Raw genomic sequence first — 22,147 nt, 5'->3', positions numbered from 1 at the left:
CAAGCGTGTTTTCCCAACCAATTTCCACTTCCTGTCAATTGTCCATTTGCTGCCGCACGTCAAATCTGCCACACTATGTGCCAACACCGCCGACCCGCAAGCCTGACATCCAACGCTATTTTTGCTCTACGACCAGATCGCGCCGAGCGACCTCGTTTCATATCAGTGGCCGCTCACCAAAGGCGCCGGTCAGACTGCTGCTGCCTTGACAAGTTGACGTTGCAAAGGGCCACACTCGGGCCCTGGCCGGGACGATCAGGAGACGACTGGGAGACGATCAGGAGTTAGTTAACCTTGCGCCTTGCCTTCGGGATTGTCGGGCGCGAGAATGCAGCAGCCGCAAGGGCCAACAACTCCTTCCCCCCCGCCCGCACTTCCTGATCTCGGACTCCTCTTCGACCTCACTCCCCTCCCCCTCCTCATCATATCGCCGGCATGGCGTATCACAAGAGCCTCTTCCCGCTTCCTAACCGACTGGCACGTCTCTGCAGCTGACTGCATCGGCCAGCAGCTGCTGTCCTTCATTGAATCGCAGCTCTTGCCCCCAAGGTTCGCCCACTATGGCCGCCTCACAACCGCCATCGACGACGCCATAGCCTCCCGTGCGCCGCGCATCAGCAAGCCCATCAGCACAAAGCACACCGTGTCTTGGACTGCGCGCGTGGTTCCAGTCTTCAATGGCGACGAGCTACTCTCCATCTTTTTGGAATGGACCGAGAGTCCTGCCTCTTCATCTGAAGAAGACCTCGAGCTAGTCAAGCCCGGTGTTTCCACAGATGAAGCATTCCGAATCCTCGTGCAGGCTGTCAAAGACTACGCCATCTTCTTGCTCGATACCAAGGGCCGCATCGCCTCTTGGAACGACGGCGCCGAGCTGCTCAAGGGATATAAGCGGCATGAGATCATAGGCAAACATTTTTCCATCTTTTATGGTAAGGAGGATCTTGAAATTCGAAAGCCCGAGATGGAACTTGAGATTTGTATGCGCGAAGGTCGGGTCGAGGATGAGGGCTGGCGCTACAGGAGGGACGGCAGCCGTTTCTGGGCCAACGTCGTCATCACAGCTGTTTACAAAGACGGCGTGCACGTTGGCTTTGGCAAAGTCACGAGAGACCTGACCGAACGCAAGTCGGCAGAATCTCGCCTGATTGCCGCCTATGAGGAGAGCGAGAAGCTCAAATCTGACTTTTTGGCCAACATGAGCCACGAAATACGCACGCCCATGCACGGCATGCTGTCGGCTTGCACCCTTCTCCTCGACACTCCCCTCTCCGATAAACAACGCGACATCGTCAACATTATGGACGAGTCCGGCCAGGTTTTACTACAGGTCATCAATGATATCCTCGACTATTCCAAGCTGTCATCTGGTACGTTTTCGATCCATTCCGACATTGTGGGCATAACGAGCATCGTCACGTCCGTGGTTCGCAGCGTCCAGGCCACGCTGTCACCTTCTGTCGACTTCGAACTCTTCCTGGCGCCCGATCTTCCCAGATCTGTGCAGGGCGATCCGCTGCGCTATCGCCAGGTGCTGCACAACCTTGTTGGAAATGCCGCCAAGTTCACCGCCAAAGGCAGCATCCGGGTCAGGGCCTCGGTGCAGCGCGAAGACGAGACGAGCTACGTAGTCTTGACCGAGGTGACAGATACAGGCATCGGGATCCCAGAGGCGGCCACGGCCTCGTTGTTCACCCCGTTTACCCAATTTGAGGCGACGACCACCAGAGGTACAGGGTTAGGATTGTCGATAGCAAAGTCGCTCACCGAACTGATGGGGGGTACGATTGGCTACCGGCCCAACCCGGAGCGGCACGGCAGTGTGTTTTGGTTTACGACCCGCTTCGACAAGATCAAAACATTGGAGCAAATGCAGAACTGGAAGAAGAAGCTTGTTGAGAGCGACGTGACAACGACGCCCATCCAGGAGGACGAGATCACCAACCTCCGCCGAGAACTTGGATTGGTCGCATCGAGAAAGAACCTCTTAGTGGTGGAGGATAACGTCATCAACCAGAAGGTCATACTCGGCATGCTGCGTTCGATTGGGCTCAAAAACGTCGTCTTGGCGTCCAACGGCCTCGATGCTGTCAAGATTGTGCGAGGCAAACCGGCCGCCTACGACTTGGTGCTCATGGACATCAACATGCCCGTTCTAGACGGCTATGAGGCAGCCAAGCAGATTCGAGAAGCTGGGGTTTACGTACCCATTGTGGCCATGACGGCCTACGCACTCAAGGGCGACAGGGAGCGGTGCTTGGAGCATGGTATGAACGACTACATACCCAAGCCCGTCGACAAAAATCGCCTCATCAAGATTCTGGGCAAGTGGCTTTTGATCATGACGGATTACCGAAAGACCTTTGAGGAACGACTCGCCAACCTAAAGCGCCAGCATGCCGCTTCGTTAAAAGAAACGCCCGAGAGCGACAAACCAGGGTGGCTATCGACTGCCTTCAACCTGGTTCACAGGCTTCATCCGCATGTCCAGACGCCTGACCTTTCAGCCACGTCTGAACCAACACCCCAGCCGACACCCGACGACGAGGACCCATTATCGGCTGCGTCGGCCATCAACGCCCAGCCCGATACCACTGAAGAGGTTAATGGCGTGCCGGCCGCGGACATTGATGAACCGATTCAGAATGACAGCGGCGCTGGTCTAGACGCAACGGTCTCTCAGGGGCCATCTCCGTCGCATGAACCTTTGGAAGACACCCCAAAAGCTAGCAACAGCGCCAGCCTAGATGCAACAGGCCCACAGGTGCCAGGTCTGGAGCAGGAACCTCTGGAAGCGATTCCAAAAGCTGACAGCGGCCCTAAACTAGACATGATGAGCACCCAGGGGCCATTGCCATCGGAAGAACCTGTGGAAGCCGTTACAAAAGCTGGCAGCGGCGCTAACCCAGACATAATGGGCTCCCAGGAGCCATTGCCATCGAAGGAGCCTCTTGAAGCCGTTGCACAGCTGGCGGCGAAGCCGGTTGAGGGAGATACTCCGCCCTGGGCCTAAATTGCCCAAGGTCGAGTCCTCAAGTATCGCCTGCTCTTGCACAGGCGGTATATATTGATGGAGGGGTTTCTAATGTGCCCACTTGTGGCAACGCTGACAGGGGCATATCTCAGTTCTTTGGATATCTGTTTCGTTTTTAAGATACTAATTGGTTAAAGTGCACTCTGAATACCCCTCTAGGTTCTTGGTTTGTGCCTTGCCGGTTTGTGAGGAGCTTTGGCGAATTCTGATAGCATGGAAGGGCGAACGCGGAGTACGGCGTCAAGCGCGAGGAAGAAAGAAGAACCCGCATTAGTAATATGTATTCCCTCGCAAAGGAGACGGGCGATGGGAAAAGTTATCAAAATACCGTACGCGATGCGATGCAATCCGTTCGGGGTGCTGGTCGACCCTGGACAGCCTCATGTCTGTCGTGAATGTGTCGGCAATCAGCATCGACGTCCTCAAGTTGCACGACTGGTGTTGCAGTAATGCTGAGACACCACCTCAAGCAGTGCTTAGGGGTTAAGGACCGGGAACTCACTGTCGGCTTAACGCTCTTGAACGTTACGCAATGCCGTTCTTGCTAGTTGGCTGGTCGACCTGACAAGCAGCTGAGGCAGGATCTCACCGTCAAGCTTCACTCACATTCAGGCTCCAGCTCTTCAAATCCGAGAAGACGAGATGGAGGATTGAAATGCACGATCCTGCAATGTTTAAGGGGTTACCATTGGGGGCCTCACAGTGCCAAGTCGTTCAGTCTGGTTCTGCTGTTCGTGGGTCCACCCAAATACGGTCAGCCTGCAGTCTGCAGCAGTAGGTTGACCCGGTGGCTGGCACTCAGTCCAACCTAAACATCTTTCAAGTGTCTCTGTCCAAGTCGTCAAACCAACATTGACCGACCCCTCGTTGCGCCGTCAACATTTACTCCCGAGCAACCGCCCTCCACTCCAGACACTTCCTTTCCAGCGCCCGCGGCCACTCTGCCTCGTATCCTTGCTGGTCTGAGAAATATCATGACAGACCAGCGTACCTCCTCACCAACCTCCTCACTTCCACCTCCACCTCCACCATCGCCCCCTCCCCGCCGCCTAGCTCCAGCTCCAGCTCCCGCCGTGACCCAATCACCAACCCTTTCCCTCACTTTGAACAGCCTGACACCCTCCACCCCACCGCCAAACACCCCGGCAAACGCTCGACTTGTGCAGCTGCTCATATACAACGGCTGGCCGTTTGCCGACCACTGGGAGTACTTCATCCCTGACCACTCGTATACTAGTAGTGATGCCGGGCCGGTGAACCCAGACTTTGGCACGCGGATCCAGGCGGCTGGGAATGTGCGGGACGGGTTTTGGCTTGAGGTGCACAGGGGTTGGGATCTTGGCTGCGCCAGGGATGGAAATAGGCCGCCGGATGGGAGGGTTGGGCTTGCGTGGGTTAAGGGGGAGTTGTTTGAGTCGTTTGAGGGTGAGGGTGCTGATGGAGAGGGGGATGGGCATGGGAATGGGCACGGGGATGAAAGGGGTGAAAGGAGGGCCGCAAGTGAAAGGGAGCCTCGGGCACGATGTAGATTTGAGCAGATTGTGTTGAGTGTGCCGGCGCCGGAGAGGAGTTTGAGGGCTGTTCATGGGCATGGGCATCATGATGGTGAGGAGGCTGATGCGGGGGTAAGTGCGTTTACTAAGACATGACCGTGGTGCAGCGAGATGCGTGAAGTTGTTATTGGCTTCGAAGGACTTTGCTGACTCTTCGCAGAATGGCCGACGCAAGAAGATTACGCAGCGAAACTGCCAGTGGTGGATCATCGAGTCCGCTGAGCGGCTGCTGAAGGAAGGGATCTTTGATCAGAGGGTTCCTGAAGCACTTCGGGCGGCGAAGCAATATTAGGAGGCTGTGACTGCAAGACAGAGGGTTACAAGCCACCATCTAGTGGAGAGGTAGTCCTGGTGTCTGGTGCCGGAGGTGAAATCCTTGGTGGGCTGATTCTCGTTCTTCAGGCTGGATCGTTCTTCAGGCTGGATCGTTCTTCAAGCTGGAGGTCAAGGACCCACGACTTCTCAACCCCTTTCATTCACGCCATACAGATAGCACGTTGGACACACCCTGTTCTACGCCCGCCCAATGATGCAAGACAACCTCCATATCCCGTCCACGGTCTATAGCGATTGTCACTTTGACATCCCAAACCAGTCACCTTCTCCCCTGACCCAATCAGAGGCTCAGAGCCTCGCCCTGGGTTTCTCCATCTCGGCCACCACCGCCTCATACCGATCGTATGCATCCTTCTCAGCATCAAAGTTCAACAGCCACGGCTCCCTGACCAAATGAATCATCTCCGGGTTGCGCCACACCTGGTTCCAATCCGCCTTGTGCCACCGCTCCCTCGTCTTTGGACCCATGGCCTGCGCGCGGTGCACCCGCTCATAACGCAACTTCTCATACGCCCGCAGCGCCCGCGGGATGTTTTCCCTCCCGCTCAGCTCAAGACACGTCGCCAACACCACGCCATCCTCGATCGACTGGCTTGCCCCCTGAATGGAAGTCGGCAAAAAGGGATGCGCCGCATCCCCAATGAGACAGATACGCGCCTTGGGTGAGACAAAAGTCGGCAGCGGATCACGGTAGACGAGCTTGTAGTCGATGAGGCGGCCATCTGGGGTGGCCTTGACGAGCTCCCGGACGACGGGGCACCAGCCTTCAAGGTAACGGAGCGCTTCCTCAGGTTTGCCCGGGAACTGCCAGCTCTCCTCGATGTTGCCGTCGTCGACATGGGTAAAGACCCAATTGACCTCGGACCCGTTCTTGATGGACGACGCCAGGAAATGGATGTCCGGGCCGATGAAGCCCTGGTGCGTGTCGCCATTGATCACGAGGTGCCGGAGCACGGGGTTGTCGCGGATGCGCTCGGCCGGGAACCACGCGCGGTAGACCGCGTAACCGGACGATTTCGGGTTCTCGTCGAAGCCCAACACAATCTTGCGCCCCCGAGAGCGTACGCCTTCGGCCGCGATCACCACGTCGGCGGAGATGCGTGATCCGTTGATGACCACCCCTGCCTGTGGAGGGTTGTCTGTCTCGAAGTAGTCCTCGACGCGGCAGCCCAGGCGGATGTCGATGCCCCGGGCCACGGCGTGGCGGTAGATGATGTTGTGCAGCTGGCCGCGGTGGCCGTTGATGCGTCGTCCCCAGACTTTTTCGTGGGCGAACGACTGGCGGGTTACGAATTTGCCTTGGTGGTGGTACAGGTCGAGCCAGGACGTCTGGCGTGCGATGGCCTCCATTGCGTCGACGACGCCCGGCCACCGTTCGAATGCCTTGGATCCGTTGGGGTCGAAGCTGATGATGTCGCCGATCCGCATGATGTCCTCGATGTTGTCGACCTTCTCGAACAGTGTCACCGAATGCCCCTTGCGGTCGCACTCGATGGCGGCCGCGAGTCCGGCAAAGCCGGCTCCCACGACAATCACCGTGATCCCGGAGGGCGGGAGGCGCGGAAAGTGGCTTGCCATGTTGCGTCTTCCGTCTTGTATCCTGTCGTCTAATAAAACCTCACTGGGTGTGAATCCTACCTACTATTAGTATTACTTACAGAAGTGAACGGTTCAAGCTTGCTCTTTTGCTCACAATTCCTCTGCTAGAAAGGGAAGTCCATTCTGAAGACCGCTGGAAGTTGGATGGGATAGAAACCAATCCCGCGGTCCTTGATTTATTCCCCGAGTGGAATTGACCTTCTGTTGCCCGCAATACCACATAACCTGCTGCACGTCAAGACGAACCCTTGGTTCGAGAAAGATTCCTACCAATGGTGGCTACAGGCTGAACTGCCGACCCCGCTCTCCCCATGATACCGGGGCCGGCCTTCGGACTTACAAGGTGTTGGAGGTCACCCGAGCACGGCAAAGCACACAGACCGGGAGTAGCATTGGCCAGGATTGGATGGCGAGGGACTTGAAATGCTCCTCGGCCTGTGTCTATCTTATAAAGGCTCAACGGCCTTGGTCAACAGGGCAGCTTCAAGTTGCCCACAGTTGCAGTCTAGATGAGACCATGTTTCAAGAGGAAGATTGTATACGGCATCGCGGATAAGTCGTGATGCAAAGAAATGTATGTACAAGAATATGCAGCAAGTCGTCACCCTGAATCTCATCGTGTCAACACTGCATCCTTGCATGTGACTGTCCCAGGTCATCACCCAGTCCCTGAATTCGGAGTGGGAAGATAACTTGATACCTGCAGAGAATCGTTGCTAAATTCAGGCTGACTGTACCGTCGAAAGCCTACAGGCATTGAGAGTACCACTGGTTGGCAGCTTGACAAGTCGAGCCAGACTGGCAGCACGTAGGGCCGTTCCAGCCCTGGCCGCCACACTGACCCCATTTGGCGGCGCACTGGAAAGGAAAAGGGTTTGGTCAGTTCAGGCAAAAGAGCGGACGGGCCAGATAATAGGGGTCATGAATGAACACTTACGTTGGTACCACCACCACCACCACCAGTACCACCACCAGGGGTACCACCACCGCCGCCGCCACCACCACCACCACCGGACGTTGAGCCACCAACATTGATAGTCGCCGAGCCGCTAGAAAAGTACCCCTCAGTAGCCACGATCTGATAATCATGGGTTCCCAACCGCAGGCCAGCCCTGGTCCAAGCATCAAAGTGGTTGGCCATGGTCACCGTACCACCGACACGCTTCGATGTACGGACAGACCAGTACTGGTCAAAGTCGCGGGTACCCTCGATGGAGGGCGCCTGGGTGCGGCGGGTGCGGAACAGATTGTAAGTCGCGCCGTCGCTGACAATGCTGCCCATGGGCGTGGCCCCCGTCGACGGGTCGTACGTGCCGAAGTTTTCGACGACGTAGTACTCGACGAGCGGGTTGCGCGTCCAGCCGTACACGGCGAGGTATGAGTTGCCGTTTGGTTGGTAGGTGCCTGTGTAGTTGATGGTTCTTCAAAGGGATCGTCAGTGTCCAGCTTGGAGTTGACGGCTAACAGAAGGTTCACAGCATAAATCCACCTGCAGGACTCAAACTGAGGTGAACTTACCTGGCCGTGCCCGGGTTCCATCCCTTACCACCAACCCAGTTGCCCCTGTTGCCGGACCAAGTGGCGCTGTACTGACCACCGGCCTCGTTGGTATACCGAACGTTGCCAGTACCATCAGTCCAGAAGGAGAAGTAGTAGCCGTTGTGCGTTCCTGTGGCGCTGTTGGTGAGAGTCTGACGCTTCTCAACGCCGGGCATCTCGCCAGGGAGGGCGAGGGCCACGGCAGCCGCCGAGGCGGCAGCAAGGAGAGACGAGAAGGCGACCATGGCGGGCTACAGTGGGAGTCTTTGCTGACTTGAGCCTTGCCTTGAGGTGGGAGAGCGGGCTTGGAGACAAAGCGGTGCCCAATGGTTACTTATACTCATCCATGCCATGACCCTAGTTCATGTGCTCTTAGGGTTGGGGTGATGGGTGTGTTCGCCCCTTTTCCATGCTCCACTCCAATCCTGGCTCAGATCTCGTTGATCCATCCCCTGACACGAAGTACACCTTACCCACTTCGCGTGTATCATGTCCATGGGCAAACAAACTCCGCCTCGCCCTCCCTTATGCAGTAGTTCTCGACAAAGTAGCATACAAACCAGAACTCTGATTCATTATGCTGATATGTCCTGGAAGGAAGATGGATAGGTATTCTAGATGCTGACTTACAAGTACATGCCTTCCTAGGACAATCACCGTTACGTATCCCCGAGCACTGGAGTACCTTTTACGTAGGTAGTACTCGACCCTATCCATGTACTACCTCTGCTTGTTGCCGGTGACTTGGGAATCAAAGCCCCAGCATAGCATTGCCCCACGCTCTATTATTGTCAGTCATCTCACCGTAGCCAGTGGTCACATGGTCACCCGGGGAGCGCTGCCTGTGTTTGGATTCCAGGAAACAACTCCGTGCTCAAAATTACCAAGGGGCCCGTCAGCCTTGTTGAAACACAGCGGGAACCGGGTCGATGGGACCACCAAGGAGCCATCGGTAATCGGCAAAATGGGCCTGACGGGGGCCTGAAGGGCGACTGCCGATTCAACCGCCGGCTAAAATCAGCCCACTGCTACTCTAAACCTGGGAGATACCCATGCACCTGGTTACTTGGCGTCACCTGGAGCCTCATGCGTCGCTCAAACTGGTAAACACGGTTCATGATGCCCGAGAATCAAGAGTGATTGCTCCGAGAAAATGAGAGCGAAAGGGGAAGCGGGAAAGCTGAGGTATCACTGGGTAGCTGAGCGCGTCCTCGCACGCTGGCAAACAGTTCCAACATGAAGGTTGGGGGGAAGGAGTAAAACATGAATGATCCTCGCCCCGTGCCAAAGGTATATCATATAATCATGGTTTGCTAGTACTGGCAGATCCACCCATGGGTACACTATCCGCCTTACATACACTCTCACTCCATTGCTCTAGAATCTCTCAGCTTGATGTCTGGTCTTACACAATGACTACAATCTGGCTTGTCAGCCACATCGATGTTTACCTAGAGTACCCCACGTTATCCTCCAATCCATTGTTACGGTGTGATGGAGATGAGAACCCGGTTGGGGTCGATAGAATGATAGTATTGGCACAGTTGGATCGAGGTAACACTTATGCATGATCCTATTGTTGTCCGAGTCCATGAAAAACACCACTCCCTCTGATTGCTTTTCATCTTCGGATATGTACCAGTCTCAAGCGCACCATCCAAGTGTCTGGCACAATTTAGGCTATATCCATAGTCCAGTGACTGGAACGCAGATGAGAGCTTCAGTAGGTTCTTTCTGCTTCCCCATGGGGAATTTTTCTGCAGGACCCTTTCTTCGCCACTGAGGTTCAAGTATGCTGATGTACCACGACTAAGTACCGTAGCGGAAAGGAGACATAGGTCTTCGGGAGCATCCGATTTGATCGGAGGATATGCTCACATGGAATTCTGGCTAGATGCCGCAGCCGGCGAGCCTCTAGAGCCGCAGGGCATTGGCCGCGTGGCCGTCCGTCATGTGCAGGCAAGACGGAGCGTCCTGCGATATCTCCGCTCATACAAGCCAGTACCCGGGACCAACCACATGAACTGACTAGAAGTCTATCAATATGTATGTACCGGGCCGACAGAATCGCATGCCGAGACCGTTAACCCGGAAACAAAAAGGGGGTATCATCCCAAATTCCCAACCTGCCACCCATACCATTCTATATGTCCGCAAAAAGCCAGCATTAAGGAATTACGTCGCGGGTCAGTACCAGGCCGACTTTTTACCTTCCTCAATGCTGTCCACTATAATGCACTTTTCCGTCTGGCACACCTTGCTCCTCTCAAGCCGCTTCGCCTTGGGACCCTGGGGCCCAGTGATGTAGTGATACTCCCCAAACAGCCGCCACTGACGCCGGTCGCTCAGGGGGTACACATCATCCCCCCAATAGCCCTCGAAATGGAACCACGATGTCGGCAGGTCCGGGTTGGATGCCGCAGGCGTCAAGCTGGTCCGGTTTTGGCCCGGGAGATTGGCACCCTCCTCTCGATCGACCTCGTAATCATACCAGTAGGCGTAGTGGTTGAGAGCTGGGTCCCAAAGCGGACCCTTATCGGTTATATCCTTCAAAAGCTTGAACGGTAGCACGTAGGGGTGGATCCCCGGCGATGCGTACATGGCGTGGCTACCCACGGCTGAGTAGATCACGGGACGCGGCGGTTTGTCACCCTTCTGTGCCCGTTTCTCTAGCGCGTGCCAGGTGTATGCCTTTCCCCCGGCATGTTCGCTCAGAAACATGGCGCGGGGGATGCCGTGCTGGAAGCGTACCATGCAGTGCTCCCAATCGCCCACATGATTCCCAAAGCGGATATTGAGCACTGTCTGCCCGAGGTTGTAACTATAGAAGAAGAACCAGAAGGCATCCAGAATACCCGCCCCTTTATCAACTAGGATGAGGACGGCTGGGGCTTCGGAGTAGCCGCCAGGGTTGGGCTTTTTAGCCCGCCCAGGACTCCCAACCAAGGGGCGTTGTGCCTCAAGAGATGAACGTTTCTCGCGAAACCGTCGGCGCCTTTCGGAGAACGAATCTGGCCGAGCTATGCGGTGTGGCCGGTGTTTTCTGTCGGCATCCCACCAAGTGCTGCCGTCGGTCGGCCGTTGCGGCCGGTCGAGAGAACCCCACTGTCTGCTGTCCTCCCCCGTAGGCTCATCACCCGTTGCACCATCGTCATCGAACGGGGCTGGAACGCCCGTACGACTGTGGAGCCACGCTGGCCTTGATTCCACGTTGTCCCGGCTAGTCAGAAAAACCGAGCTGTTCTCTACGTTGAGATCCGCAAGATTCCCGAGATGCCATGGCGTCTTTGTCCCCACTAAGGAGCCATCTCCGAAAGGTCTGACATGCTGAACATGCTCGGCAATATCTGACGGCCAGAAATTCTCCCCAGAATACAGATGGACCAAGGGTGCATACGCAAGCACGTAATCTGGTATTTCCTCAAGAATCCTTGCCCCATCTGGGGCCGCAGGCGCGTGCCGCTTCCGCCTCAGGCCCTTGCGTACAGGAGCTGTCTCCCAAGCGCTGATTTCCGACTCGTTTGCGATTGATCGTTCCTCACTCAGCCCTAATGCCAGAAGCTTTAATGCGGCCAGTGTGGAAGGCCGCCCACTGTCCGGGAGCGCTGGCGCATCCCATCGTATATGTTGCACGCCGCAGAGACTGAGCCAGCGGCAGGCCTGACGGTCAAGCCAGTATGGCGATGAATTGACCCAACGCTCGTCGCGCTCCCTCTCTTCCTTGCTGGGCGGAGTTGGGTTGAGAAGACGTGGTAGGAGCCAAATCAGGAAAATGAGAGTGGAGAGTGCGACGGTGGCAATCGCTGCCCTGCGAAGACTGCGTATCACGACCGCCATCTGCGCAGCGTTGCCGGAACGAAGCGAGCGACAACAATGGCGCGAGAGAGAGTTTGTGGTGCTCGGCGCTCTTTTCTCGAGTCTCGCTGCTCACGGGAAGCGCCGCGTTGGGCCCGGCCGAGAGGCGGCGACGGTGAAGGGATCGTGATCGACAAGCAACGGATTCATTCCATAGCGGGTATCCGTATCCGTATAAGGGAACAATTAAGACAAAGGATCTGGTTGACGAAGTATCGCAACGAAGCGAAGTGTTCTCGACGGCCTGGTGCCCGAGGGAAAGAAACGATATATGTGGACTCTAAGGGCAAAGAAAGCAACGAGAGAGAATTGTCTGTTACCTGAATGATGAAACGTTGAGGGATCAATGAGGCTCAGCCTGTCAGGTACGGAAGCTGCAGTGTCTCACGCCCAGCCTTGCCACCTTCAGCGAACCCCACCTGCAGAACTGAGGGGCAATTGGAGCATTTCACTCCAATGGCGCATCATGTTGTACTTACAGTGCCTCTCGAGAAATTTGTGTACTGTGTCATGGGCTCCGAGTCAACACATGGCGGGGTATCACTGATGCCATTGTCTTGGAGATGGTACCTGAGGCCTGGACGACGGCAAGTAGCAGACATGATGGTAGAAAATTCAGCTTCCAGACGAGCCTTCCATGATGGTACTGTACCTATCCGTTCTCAGCACCGGTCATATTGTTCCAATGCGCCGGGGTTGGGGCCGAAGTCCCGGTCGTTCCGTGACTGTACCGTGATATTGCGCCGCTTTCTCGTCTTATGAGCGCTGCGCGTCTTCGAGTTCGTGGGAACCGTTTTCTACTCCTCCCCTGGCGCGGAACGTAGTTTGCTTCCAGTCCTTGTTCCGCTTCTGGCCCTGCGTCTCTCCCCTCTCTCCTTTTATCGCGATATCTGACAGCCCGCTCATGACCCTGCTGTAGCTTCCTCCGTCGGCGCTCCTCCTCCTCATCCTCGACCATGAGCTTGTTCTGTCGTGTTTCCAACGGCTGAATCGTAACTTCATCCGTCTCACCGCGCTTACGTTTCAAGGCGATGAGATCTTCGAGGAAATGAGCCTGAGGCTGCCGCAATCCAGTCTTGTCGCCGCCAATGTGGATGTAAATGCCGCCGTTGCGCTTGTACCGTTCCGGAATGTCCTCAGGGTCCTCGGCGCTCCCCGTCATCATCCTATCCGATAGTGTGTCGGATGGCCTCGGCAGGAGCGTCGCCTCCTTAAAGTTGATTCTCGAGGCGCTCGCTGCGAGCAAGTCAATATTCTGGCCGAGGTGGCGAAGGGCGGGGAGGGGTGCGTTGTCGTCGTGGGTCGTGAAAATCATCTCTGTGCCGATGTTTTCACACCATGTCCCGCGGAATACATGGTTTCGATACGAAACAATCGGCTCCTTCGAATGAAGATCCAATATCTGGATTTCCTCTGCCGGCTTGGTGGTTGCGCGAAGCTCTAATTGAGAGTTCTTCGCAGCGGTTTCGTGCAGCAGGGGGTCGATCGGGGTTTCAGCAGATGCTTGGGGTTGTGGGACACCAATCGTGTCGAGATCTACCTCTTCGCGTTCTGGGGGTTCTCCGTCGTCGGCGTCTTTCTCCTCGAGGAGGTCAGAATTGGAAACGACAGGCTCTGGCGCATTGAAGAGCGGATTGTACCAGACTCGGTATCCGCCCCGTGTGTTGTGGATAATGTCGTCTGTTCGCCTTTCCAGAAAGTCGCGGACGGATAAGTCTAGGGTGAGGTAATATGTCTGCGCGCGGTCAGTAGCGAGTTCGGTTGGGAAAGAATCAATCAATCAATCATCCATGCCTCGGTTTCTGTTGTTGAGTATTCGTATTCCCAATCGTCATCGTCATCAGTCGGCGCACTCATCTGCCGCGTCTCTGTAGACGCCATGGCAAAAAAGATTGTGCGTTTTCCTTATGTTGATCCCTTGTTCTTGCTGTCGCAGTTCCTAGGAATGCATGGCACAAGAACTTCTGATCGGGAGATAATGGTCAATGTGATCAGCGTGGAGAATTGGAGCTGCCAGTTACGATATCGCAGGTCTAGCTTGCCGGAAACGGGACCTGAAATCTTAGCGGTCAAAGGTGGCAGAAATTGGTGCCCCTGGCGATTGTTTAATGCATTGATAGCGGGGCAGCGGGGTTGATTGCGCTGCAACCGTGGACCCTGTCCCCGCCATTAGCAACCAGCCCCGCGGAAGATTTCAGATGGAAAGTTGCGTTTGACTCATTCACCTCTCCTGCACAACTTGGATATTTGTCAACTCCAGGAGGAAGTTCGTGCTGCCGAATTGCTCTGACAGAAGAGGCTGGAATCCGAAAATGGCACAAAAGGTCCACCTCCTTGACTATGTCGCTGGCAACGTGCGCAGCCTTGTCAACGCCATCGAGAAGCTCGGCTACGAGGTTGAATGGGTTCGGTCGCCCGAGGAAGTCGCAAATGCTGATGTATGGGATCGCGCCGAGGTGATGGGTGCCATTCGCTAATATTGTTATTTCTGTGTACAGAAGCTCATCCTTCCCGGTGTTGGCCACTTCGGCCACTGCCTTTCGCAGCTCTCTTCGGCGGGCTATCTGCCCTTACTCCGCGATCACATAGGTGCCGGCAAACCCTTCATGGGGATCTGCGTTGGGCTGCAGGCGCTTTTTTCAGGATCTGCCGAAGATCCAGATTGCCCGGGACTTGGCTTGATACCTGGGAAGCTCGACCGATTCGACCACGCGACGAAAGCGGTCCCCCACATTGGGTGGAATAACGCCTCTTGTCCTGCGAACCCGTCCCTCTACAGCTTGCGACCGGACTCAAAGTACTACTACGTCCACTCCTACAAATACCCGTACACCAAGGGAGAACTCGAAGGTCTTGGCTGGGCGGTCGCGACTGGCACATATGGAGAAGAGACATTTGTCGGTGCCGTGGCCAAGGGGAACGTCTTTGCCACGCAGTTCCATCCTGAAAAGAGCGGCGTCGCAGGGCTACGAGTAATTCGCGCATTCCTGGATGGGACAGGCGCCAAGGCCCTCGCGGAACACCCCGTCAAGGGGGTCGACGGTGGTGTGGACGAGATGTTGGCGCGGGAGGGACTGACAAGGCGCGTCATCGCATGCCTTGACGTGCGCACCAACGACCAAGGTGATTTGGTCGTGACAAAAGGGGATCAGTACGATGTCCGCGAGAAGTCGGCGGATCGCTCTGTCCGGAATCTAGGCAAGCCGGTGGAAATGGCCAAGAGATATTACGAACAAGGAGCCGACGAAATCACGTTTCTCAACATTACATCGTTTCGCGACTGCCCAGTCGCTGACTTACCCATGTTAGAAATCCTGCGGAGGACATCAGAGACGGTGTTTGTTCCCTTGACAATAGGCGGCGGTATTCGGGATACAGTAGATGTCGATGGAACCAAAGTCTCTGCGCTGGAAATCGCGACCATGTATTTCAAGAGTGGTGCTGATAAAGTGTCAATCGGAAGCGATGCCGTGTTGGCTGCAGAGGAGTACTACAGGGGCGGGAAAACATTGTTTGGGGATACAGCCATCGAGCAAATCAGCAAGGCCTATGGCAACCAGGCTGTTGTCGTCAGCGTGGACCCGAAGAGGGTGTATGTTCCCAAGCCGGATGCTACACGCCATGCCCTGATCAAGACGAAGTTCCCCGGCCCCAAGGGGGAGGAATACTGCTGGTACGCCTGCACTATAAAGGGGGGCCGGGAGACGAGGGATCTGGATGTGGTTGAACTTACCCAGGCAGTCGAGGCTATGGGCGCTGGAGAAATACTACTGAACTGCATCGACAAGGACGGTACCAACAGTGGCTTCGATCTCGAGCTGATCACACAGGTCAAGGAGGCAATCAGGATACCAGTCATTGCGAGCAGCGGGGCTGGCAATCCTGAGCATTTTTGGGAAGTCTTCCAGAAGACGACAACCGACGCCGCCCTGGGCGCGGGCATGTTTCACAGGGGCGAGTACACAGTCCAGCAAGTAAAAGCCTACCTCGGCGAGAAGGGCTTGACAGTCAGACAGTTCGAGGGAGACCTTTGACCATACTGAATATGCTGGTGACGGGCAAAGTCCCTGCAAATATGTAGAAGATACCATAGTGTAATGCTATCCAACAGATGCCCCTGAAATGAAGAATGCAAGCTCCCTAAACCCGTATGAGTGACCAAGATGCATGTATGTGCCGACAGCTACGCAATCAACGGACGTCACCACACCAAACGAAACGACAGCAAGCATCGGATAGAAAAGATCGCCACACTTGACGGAACCACAGCAACATTGGACAGAAAAGAAGGGCAAAGAAAAAGATGACAAGATGATGGGATGTATTGAAAAACCTCGGAGGAAAAAGCACAAAACAACCAGCCCGCGGAAAACTTGTACGCCTAGATTTCCATGCCCATGAATATCCAGCGGTTGCTGACGACATCGAACTTAGTGGCCCAGAAGTCGAGCGTGGTCAGCGAAAATCCAGCCCACTGAAGACCCTTTGTCAATGCTTTTATTTCCTCCTCGGGTATCGAGCGCTCAATGCAGATGACCATGTGTGTGCAATCGAGTGGTCCTTCGGCCAGCTCAATAAGAGCGACAAGTCTGCCGCCATGTTAGCAAATGGTCCATGGAGAATAGCGGAGGAAGGGGACATACGCCTGCTTCAGATCGCGACCAATGGAATGTCTGTCGAAAAAAGCAAACAGAGACCTGGTTTGCCGGCTAACGTCCTCAGCCACGAAGGCGCGGAAGCTGGAGCCGCCGGCATAGTCCCAAATCTCCATCCAACCGCGGATAACGCCACAGATGCCACCGCCGCCAACCCGACGATCACTCATCATGGTTTCGCTGGAGATGGGGAAATCATCGGGCGGAGTCAACTGTCCGTGTGACGCTACGGCGGACGGGAGTCTGTTGGCGGCAGCACCGTGGCGTCCACCATTACCGTTCCCGCGGTCATTGCTGCTGCTGAAGCTGCTGCTGTTGTTGTTGTGATGAACACCCGCCAGGCCGGAGAGCCGCAGTGCCGAGTTCCCCTCACCCAGGAACATGGCGCGCAGCGTCTCACAAAAGAATCTCTCACATTCTTCCCTGATGCGCAGTGTTGCCCCCCCTCGACGGCGTTGCCAAGCACTGCTGCTGCTGTCGGAGCTAGCAGCAGTGCTCGAGCCGGTACGACGACCAACGCTGGCGCGCGATGATGACTTCTTCGCCTTCGGAGTCAGCGCCAGTTGGTTGGTCGTCGTGAGGGCCGCGAGGGGGGGGCTTGATGGCGGCGATGGGAGGCCCGTCGAAGGGACCTCAGGAATACCACTCTGCCCCTGCGGCGCCCGTAGTGCAGTAGTGGAGGCCCTTCAGCGAGGCAGTGGCAGCGTCGACAATGTAGCAGCTGGCGAGGATATTGGCCTGGCGGACAATGCCCTCGCCATAATTACTACTACTTTGATTCATACTGGATTGTTTCATGGGCGCCATTGCTACGGGATGCCAGGTTGCTGGTTTGGCGAATTGAATGTGGGTTCTGATTTGGTAGATTGGGTTTGAATATGTTGGAAGCGATCGAGTTACTGTCGATTGCGATGGAGAGTTGCGAGTTGTTGGTCAGAGAGTGCTCGAATAGACCGGAATATAGGGCGTCAGGTAGGTACCTTAGATCAAGGATCAGGTTGGGAGTTTGGTTGTGGGAACTGGAAGTTTCGGTGAAGTTGACAGAAATTCATGAGCGCTGGCGAAAAGTGGAGAGGTCTTGGCACTGGGACTTGTTCGTCACGTGGAAATCAACAAGTGGCGGGGTAGTGGCGGAATTGGCATCAAAAACCGCCCAAGCCGCCTTTCAAACGGGTTCCATAACTTCCATTAGGTATTCCATAAGGGTCTTAGGACTGCACGCCTAGAACATCACTCCAATGAGCCCAAGTACTTTATAATGTGGATATCCAGTGAGAGATTCGTGCAGAAAGTTCTGAGATTCAAAGACCGTGGCTTTGGTGATGGCCAGCATTAACACAGCTTGAGTAATCGTCTGATGGCTTAAAACCCAAAGGTTGACACCCAAATCATCATTCCCGTCTTCCTCAAATCTAGTTCGGCCCAGACTCTGCAGCGTACCACGTCACCAATTAGACTTCAAGTGTACGTGTACCCAGTATTGTACCAATGTCTTCTTCAACTAACGTGTTTCATCTGGGTTGTACCTAACTTATCTTTGGGGGTTCAATCTGGACCATTCTCAGGGCAGCCTCGAGCCTGAGTCAGACCAGAGCCAAAGCCAGGCCAATCAGTTCGGCCTCTGTGTCCCGAGTCTTCCACTCCACAAATTGGGGTGAATTCGATCAAAGCGTGGCTACCACTTGGATCACATTAAGAGATATATACCAACGCCATAGCTGTAATCCCATAAAGAGCAGCAGGTTCTAGATAAGGTCTATAGGTATTCGCGTTCTGCTTATTAATCGTGCGTGATGGGAGGCAGGAGCTTCCAACCGGCAGTTGCAACCTGGAAATTGCAGCCCACACCGTTCTCCGTTCCGCTAAGGTATCGCAGCGGTAGTTCGAGTTATCGATAAGGATCGAAACAATGTGAATGCGGGGCAGCGTCATGTGGTTGCTCTCCGTCCCAAAAATTACGTTCTCGCCCAATCTCGCAGCGAATCTGAGACAGATGGACATTGGCTCCCATGGCTTCCCAGATAATGGATTCTCATTCGGCCAGCGCTGGCACTCCGTTCCGTGTAGCAGTCCTGCCGTCAAGTGACCGCCCCCCTTGCATCGACCACCTGTCCCGGGCATTCCGGGACCAAAGAACATGACGCAACCACCCTCCCTCGCCGATTTGCTGAACAGTCCGGCGTTCACTTCTCACCGCTGAAGAGTGCCCGTTATCACTCCAGCAGAAACCGAGAAGTAGCGTAATCAACAACCCGAAGCCCCAAACCTCAAAGATTCTTCTGGCCGGACATGTTCGAGATCATGTCGCGAAGACGGCCCAGCGCGCCGACACCTCCGGACGCGGCCCCGCGCTTTCCCCTCTACCTCTTGCCTACCCTCCGCATCCCCTTCCGGCGCCGTGACGTCTCCGATCCCGTCGTCTCGCCACCGCCATTGGCATCCGAACCAACCACTCCGCCGAGCTCGGTCCCGTCTCTATCGAGTTCCCCAGGCTCTCCACACTCTCCGCTCGCCCATAATGACGGCTCCGGCGACCCCACGTGCTTCATCTTGCCCAACACGCCGCCCACTTCCACCAGTCTCACCCGCACGCAGCCCGACACGCTCCGCTGCGCCAACTGTGCGACCGACCTCGCCTACCATGCGCAGATAGTCAGCAAGGGCTTCATGGGCCGGCACGGCCGCGCCTACCTGGTCTCGCCGCCCTCGCCGCGATCCACGCCCAGCTGCCCGCGGTCGCCGCTCAACGACAACGCCGACATGGAGGCCACCGACCTGATCAACATCCGTGTCGGCCGTCCCGAAGACAGACACCTCGTCACTGGCCCCCACGTCGTGGCCGACATCAGCTGCGTCGGGTGCGGCGCCGTGGTCGGGTGGAAATATGTCGACGCGAGGGTCCCCGGGCAGAAGTACAAAGTGGGAAAGTTTATCCTGGAGACGGGCAAGGTGGTTGGGTTTGCGAGTTGGGAGGTTGTTCCTTCGTCAGGGAGAGACGGGGTGAAATCGTGGCATGCTGGAGAGGACGAGGAGGGCGATGACGAGAGCTTGGTGGTTTTTGACTCGGAGGATGAGGACGAGTGCGAGGACATCTTCGCTGGAGTTTGGGACGCAAAGGTCGTGGCCAGGCGGCGGAGGAGCAAGGCCGCTAATATAAAGCCCGAGGACGCTGGGACCGCCTGAGACCCGGACACTGGTCGGATGCGCCAGTGCGAAATCACTCTCGTCCTCTACGCCAGTTTACTTTGACATCTTCTCATCCCCACTTCTTCCTTACAAGTCCGAGCTTTTAATATCGGTCTTGGAGAAGGAGTCAAAGCTCAGGGCTTTCGTTTATAATACCCGAATGGCTTACGGAACCGGGGACAGCACTGGCATCAGATTGCGATCCACTCAACACCAAATACAGCATTGATACCCTGAGAATACGGATAGAAGCTTTAGATATGATATATCTAGGGTCACCCAAATCCGAGAGCAATCGTATCGAAGTAAATCCGCTTAGGTGTTTTTCGTACGCTGCGTCCGGTCGCTGCTACAACCCCATGTCGCTCCATCAATAAGGTAGCCCTATGATCCGCTGCCTCCAACATCAACGCCGCCTCATACCCGAATGCGCCAGTCGCGAATATACAGGTGCAGCATGAAGCTTGTACAACGGGATTACCCCGGGCGTATTAGTTCATGGGCTCCTCGGCAACGTAGTGTAAATATGCACCTAAAAGCTTGATGCCCTCAATGTAATTCCGCTTGTCCAGTTTCTCATTAATCGAGTGCGCACCGTCCGTCGAGCTTCCCATGGGCAGGAGCAATACATTCTTGCCAGTGGCCTGCTCGAAGGTGAGCGTCACCGGGATGCTGCCGCCCTCGCGGGTCAGATCGGGCTTGACGCCCCAGACACGCTCCGTCGCCTTGGCCGCCGCCGTGAAGTTCCAGTGGTTGGGGCTAGCAACCCACCACTTGCCCGTGTGCTGGGCATACACCTTCATAGTGTTTTTGGAGTTGAGCTTCTTGAAGACATCCTCAACGTAGCGGTACACAGCCTCGTTGGTCTTGTCGATGTCCATGTTGGGAACTGTCCGGATGGAGAACTTGCCAATGACCTTCGCAGGAATAACGGTCTTGGCGCCAGGGGCGGAGAAGGCACCCTCGATGCCGTGCACCGAGAGGGACGGATACCGCCACCGAGCCATGAGTGTAGGCTTCTTATCGTTGAAGATCGTCGTCTTGCTTCCCAAAGACTCGTGCAGAGTCTCCATCGTGAAGGCGATGCTATCGTAGAGACCCTCCTCCTCCGCAGTCACAGGGGCGACTTGCTCGGCGATGCCCGGGATAAGGATCTTGCCGTCGGTGTCCACCAGCGATGCCAGGATGCGCACCAGATCGGTCATGGGCTCCTGTGCGGTGCCACCAAACACTCCGCTGTGCAAGTCCGCGGCCGGCCCGGACACCTCGACACTGTAGTAGTTGCACCCCCGTAGACCGTATGTCAGGCAAGGGCGCTCGGTGCCAAGCCAGTAATTGTCGCTAATGCAGACTGCATCCGCATCGGCGAAGAACTTCTTGCCCTCAGCGAAGACGAGGTCATCAAGGCCGTCCGAGCCGTACTCCTCCATTCCCTCAAAGCACATCAGCAGGTTGACGGGGAAATCGATGCCAGCGGCCTTGTGCGCCTCGATGGCATTCAGCCAGCCCAGCACGGGGCCCTTGTCGTCGGTCGAGCCACGACCGCACATGCGTCCATCCTCTTTTACCGTCAACTCGAACGGCTCGGTATCCCAGCCATCACTCTTTTCGGCGGGCTGGACATCATAGTGGCCATAGACCAGAATGGTGCGCTTGTTCTTGTCGTTGCCGTAGCGGGCAAGCACGACGGGGGGGAGGTCGAGGTCGGTCCCGTGCTGCTTGCCCAGGGCGCGCAACTCGACGTGGGCGCCGAGCTTGGTCAGCTCGTCGGCGAGGAAGTGGCCCATGCGGACAACATCCGGGCGGCGAGCCGCTTCGGAGGAGACCGAGGGGATGGCGACAGCCTTGCGCAGCCGCTCGATGAAGGCATCGGACATGGCGTCCACCTTTTGGAAGTAATCGTCGAGTTGCGGCGCCATTTTGCGGGCTTGATGGGCGCGAATTGACTCGGTGAGATACGGACGGGAGCTTGGGGGTGGTTGCGGTCGGTGTCGGCGGAAAGCCCTGCTTGATAAGGGAGAGTGGATTGCGGTGATACTCCGGCTGGTGACAGCTTGAGCAACCAGGGATCGTCTTGACGAGCAACAAAGTGTGCCGGACAAAGGGGCAGAGTTGAACCGAAGGAAGTAAGAAATGCGGGGCATTGGGAGTGATGCTGGAAGGAGAGCGGCCTATCGCGTGAGACGGAAAGCAGCGGTTGTTGCGGGCCCGCTGAGCTCGCTGCAAATTCACGGATTGCCCCGCGCTCCACTTCAAGCAGTCCCACTACAAATCCATGTAATTTGATTGGTTATGGCCCTAGAGACCTCGATATGTAGGACGATATCGCGAGAGTTCTCAAACCCATTCGACCTAGAATGCCAAAGGAACGGGAAAACAACAATCTGTTA

At 55.9% G+C, this 22,147-nt stretch overlaps 10 protein-coding genes across 10 annotated transcripts; 4 read left to right on the top strand and 6 right to left on the bottom strand.

Moving 5' to 3' along the window:
- Positions 1 to 328: 328 nt before the first annotated feature.
- Positions 329 to 3,013, top strand: N656DRAFT_788909 (uncharacterized protein; the record flags this gene model as incomplete). The annotated part of the gene is made up of 2 exons (XM_064816733.1): positions 329 to 2,439; positions 2,473 to 3,013. 2 exons carry the CDS (start codon positions 329 to 331, stop codon positions 3,011 to 3,013), a joined length of 2,652 nt encoding a protein of 883 aa, XP_064670957.1.
- A 525-nt stretch (positions 3,014 to 3,538) lies between these two features.
- N656DRAFT_823982 (uncharacterized protein) lies at positions 3,539 to 4,879 on the top strand (the record flags this gene model as incomplete). Its single annotated transcript, XM_064818433.1, has 2 exons — positions 3,539 to 4,659; positions 4,748 to 4,879. Exons 1-2 carry the CDS (start codon positions 4,009 to 4,011, stop codon positions 4,877 to 4,879), a joined length of 783 nt encoding a protein of 260 aa, XP_064670956.1. The 5' UTR covers positions 3,539 to 4,008.
- A 332-nt stretch (positions 4,880 to 5,211) lies between these two features.
- Positions 5,212 to 6,501, bottom strand: N656DRAFT_797262 (FAD/NAD(P)-binding domain-containing protein; the record flags this gene model as incomplete). Its single annotated transcript, XM_064817609.1, has 1 exon — positions 5,212 to 6,501. One exon carries the CDS (start codon positions 6,499 to 6,501, stop codon positions 5,212 to 5,214), a length of 1,290 nt encoding a protein of 429 aa, XP_064670955.1.
- Positions 6,502 to 7,269: 768 nt separating this feature from the next.
- N656DRAFT_797261 (carbohydrate-binding module family 1 protein) lies at positions 7,270 to 8,306 on the bottom strand (the record flags this gene model as incomplete). Its single annotated transcript, XM_064817608.1, has 3 exons — positions 7,270 to 7,380; positions 7,460 to 7,943; positions 8,041 to 8,306. 3 exons carry the CDS (start codon positions 8,304 to 8,306, stop codon positions 7,270 to 7,272), a joined length of 861 nt encoding a protein of 286 aa, XP_064670954.1.
- A 1,942-nt stretch (positions 8,307 to 10,248) lies between these two features.
- On the bottom strand, positions 10,249 to 11,898 carry N656DRAFT_707976 (uncharacterized protein; the record flags this gene model as incomplete). Its single annotated transcript, XM_064811471.1, has 1 exon — positions 10,249 to 11,898. The coding sequence occupies one exon, from the start codon at positions 11,896 to 11,898 to the stop codon at positions 10,249 to 10,251; it is 1,650 nt and encodes a 549-aa protein (XP_064670953.1).
- A 670-nt stretch (positions 11,899 to 12,568) lies between these two features.
- On the bottom strand, positions 12,569 to 13,690 carry N656DRAFT_707754 (uncharacterized protein; the record flags this gene model as incomplete). Its single annotated transcript, XM_064811455.1, has 1 exon — positions 12,569 to 13,690. A coding segment is annotated over one exon (1,122 nt), but the record flags the coding sequence as incomplete, so codon positions are not given.
- A 382-nt stretch (positions 13,691 to 14,072) lies between these two features.
- N656DRAFT_844308 (imidazole glycerol phosphate synthase HisHF) lies at positions 14,073 to 16,036 on the top strand. The gene is made up of 2 exons (XM_064819132.1): positions 14,073 to 14,354; positions 14,415 to 16,036. The coding sequence occupies exons 1-2, from the start codon at positions 14,229 to 14,231 to the stop codon at positions 15,948 to 15,950; spliced, it is 1,662 nt and encodes a 553-aa protein (XP_064670951.1). The 5' UTR covers positions 14,073 to 14,228; the 3' UTR covers positions 15,951 to 16,036.
- Positions 15,811 to 17,378, bottom strand: N656DRAFT_844307 (uncharacterized protein; the record flags this gene model as incomplete). Its single annotated transcript, XM_064819131.1, has 3 exons — positions 15,811 to 16,505; positions 16,560 to 17,168; positions 17,215 to 17,378. The coding sequence occupies 3 exons, from the start codon at positions 17,376 to 17,378 to the stop codon at positions 16,298 to 16,300; spliced, it is 981 nt and encodes a 326-aa protein (XP_064670950.1). The 3' UTR covers positions 15,811 to 16,297.
- A 1,252-nt stretch (positions 17,379 to 18,630) lies between these two features.
- On the top strand, positions 18,631 to 19,715 carry N656DRAFT_729763 (yippee-domain-containing protein; the record flags this gene model as incomplete). The annotated part of the gene is made up of 3 exons (XM_064812618.1): positions 18,631 to 19,042; positions 19,151 to 19,265; positions 19,338 to 19,715. Coding segments are annotated over exons 1-3 (675 nt in total), but the record flags the coding sequence as incomplete, so codon positions are not given.
- A 273-nt stretch (positions 19,716 to 19,988) lies between these two features.
- On the bottom strand, positions 19,989 to 21,938 carry N656DRAFT_778149 (CNDP dipeptidase). Its single transcript, XM_064814959.1, has one exon. It carries the CDS (start codon positions 21,674 to 21,676, stop codon positions 20,249 to 20,251), a length of 1,428 nt encoding a protein of 475 aa, XP_064670948.1. The 5' UTR covers positions 21,677 to 21,938; the 3' UTR covers positions 19,989 to 20,248.
- Between the last annotated feature and the right edge of the window lie 209 nt (positions 21,939 to 22,147).

Source organism: Canariomyces notabilis (genome assembly GCF_033297395.1).
Source record: "Canariomyces notabilis strain CBS 508.74 unplaced genomic scaffold N656scaffold_8, whole genome shotgun sequence".
Classification (NCBI taxonomy): Eukaryota; Fungi; Ascomycota; class Sordariomycetes; order Sordariales; family Chaetomiaceae; genus Canariomyces; species Canariomyces notabilis.
Note: the sequence above shows the minus strand (reverse complement) of the source record. Positions and strands in the feature narration are given on the sequence as shown.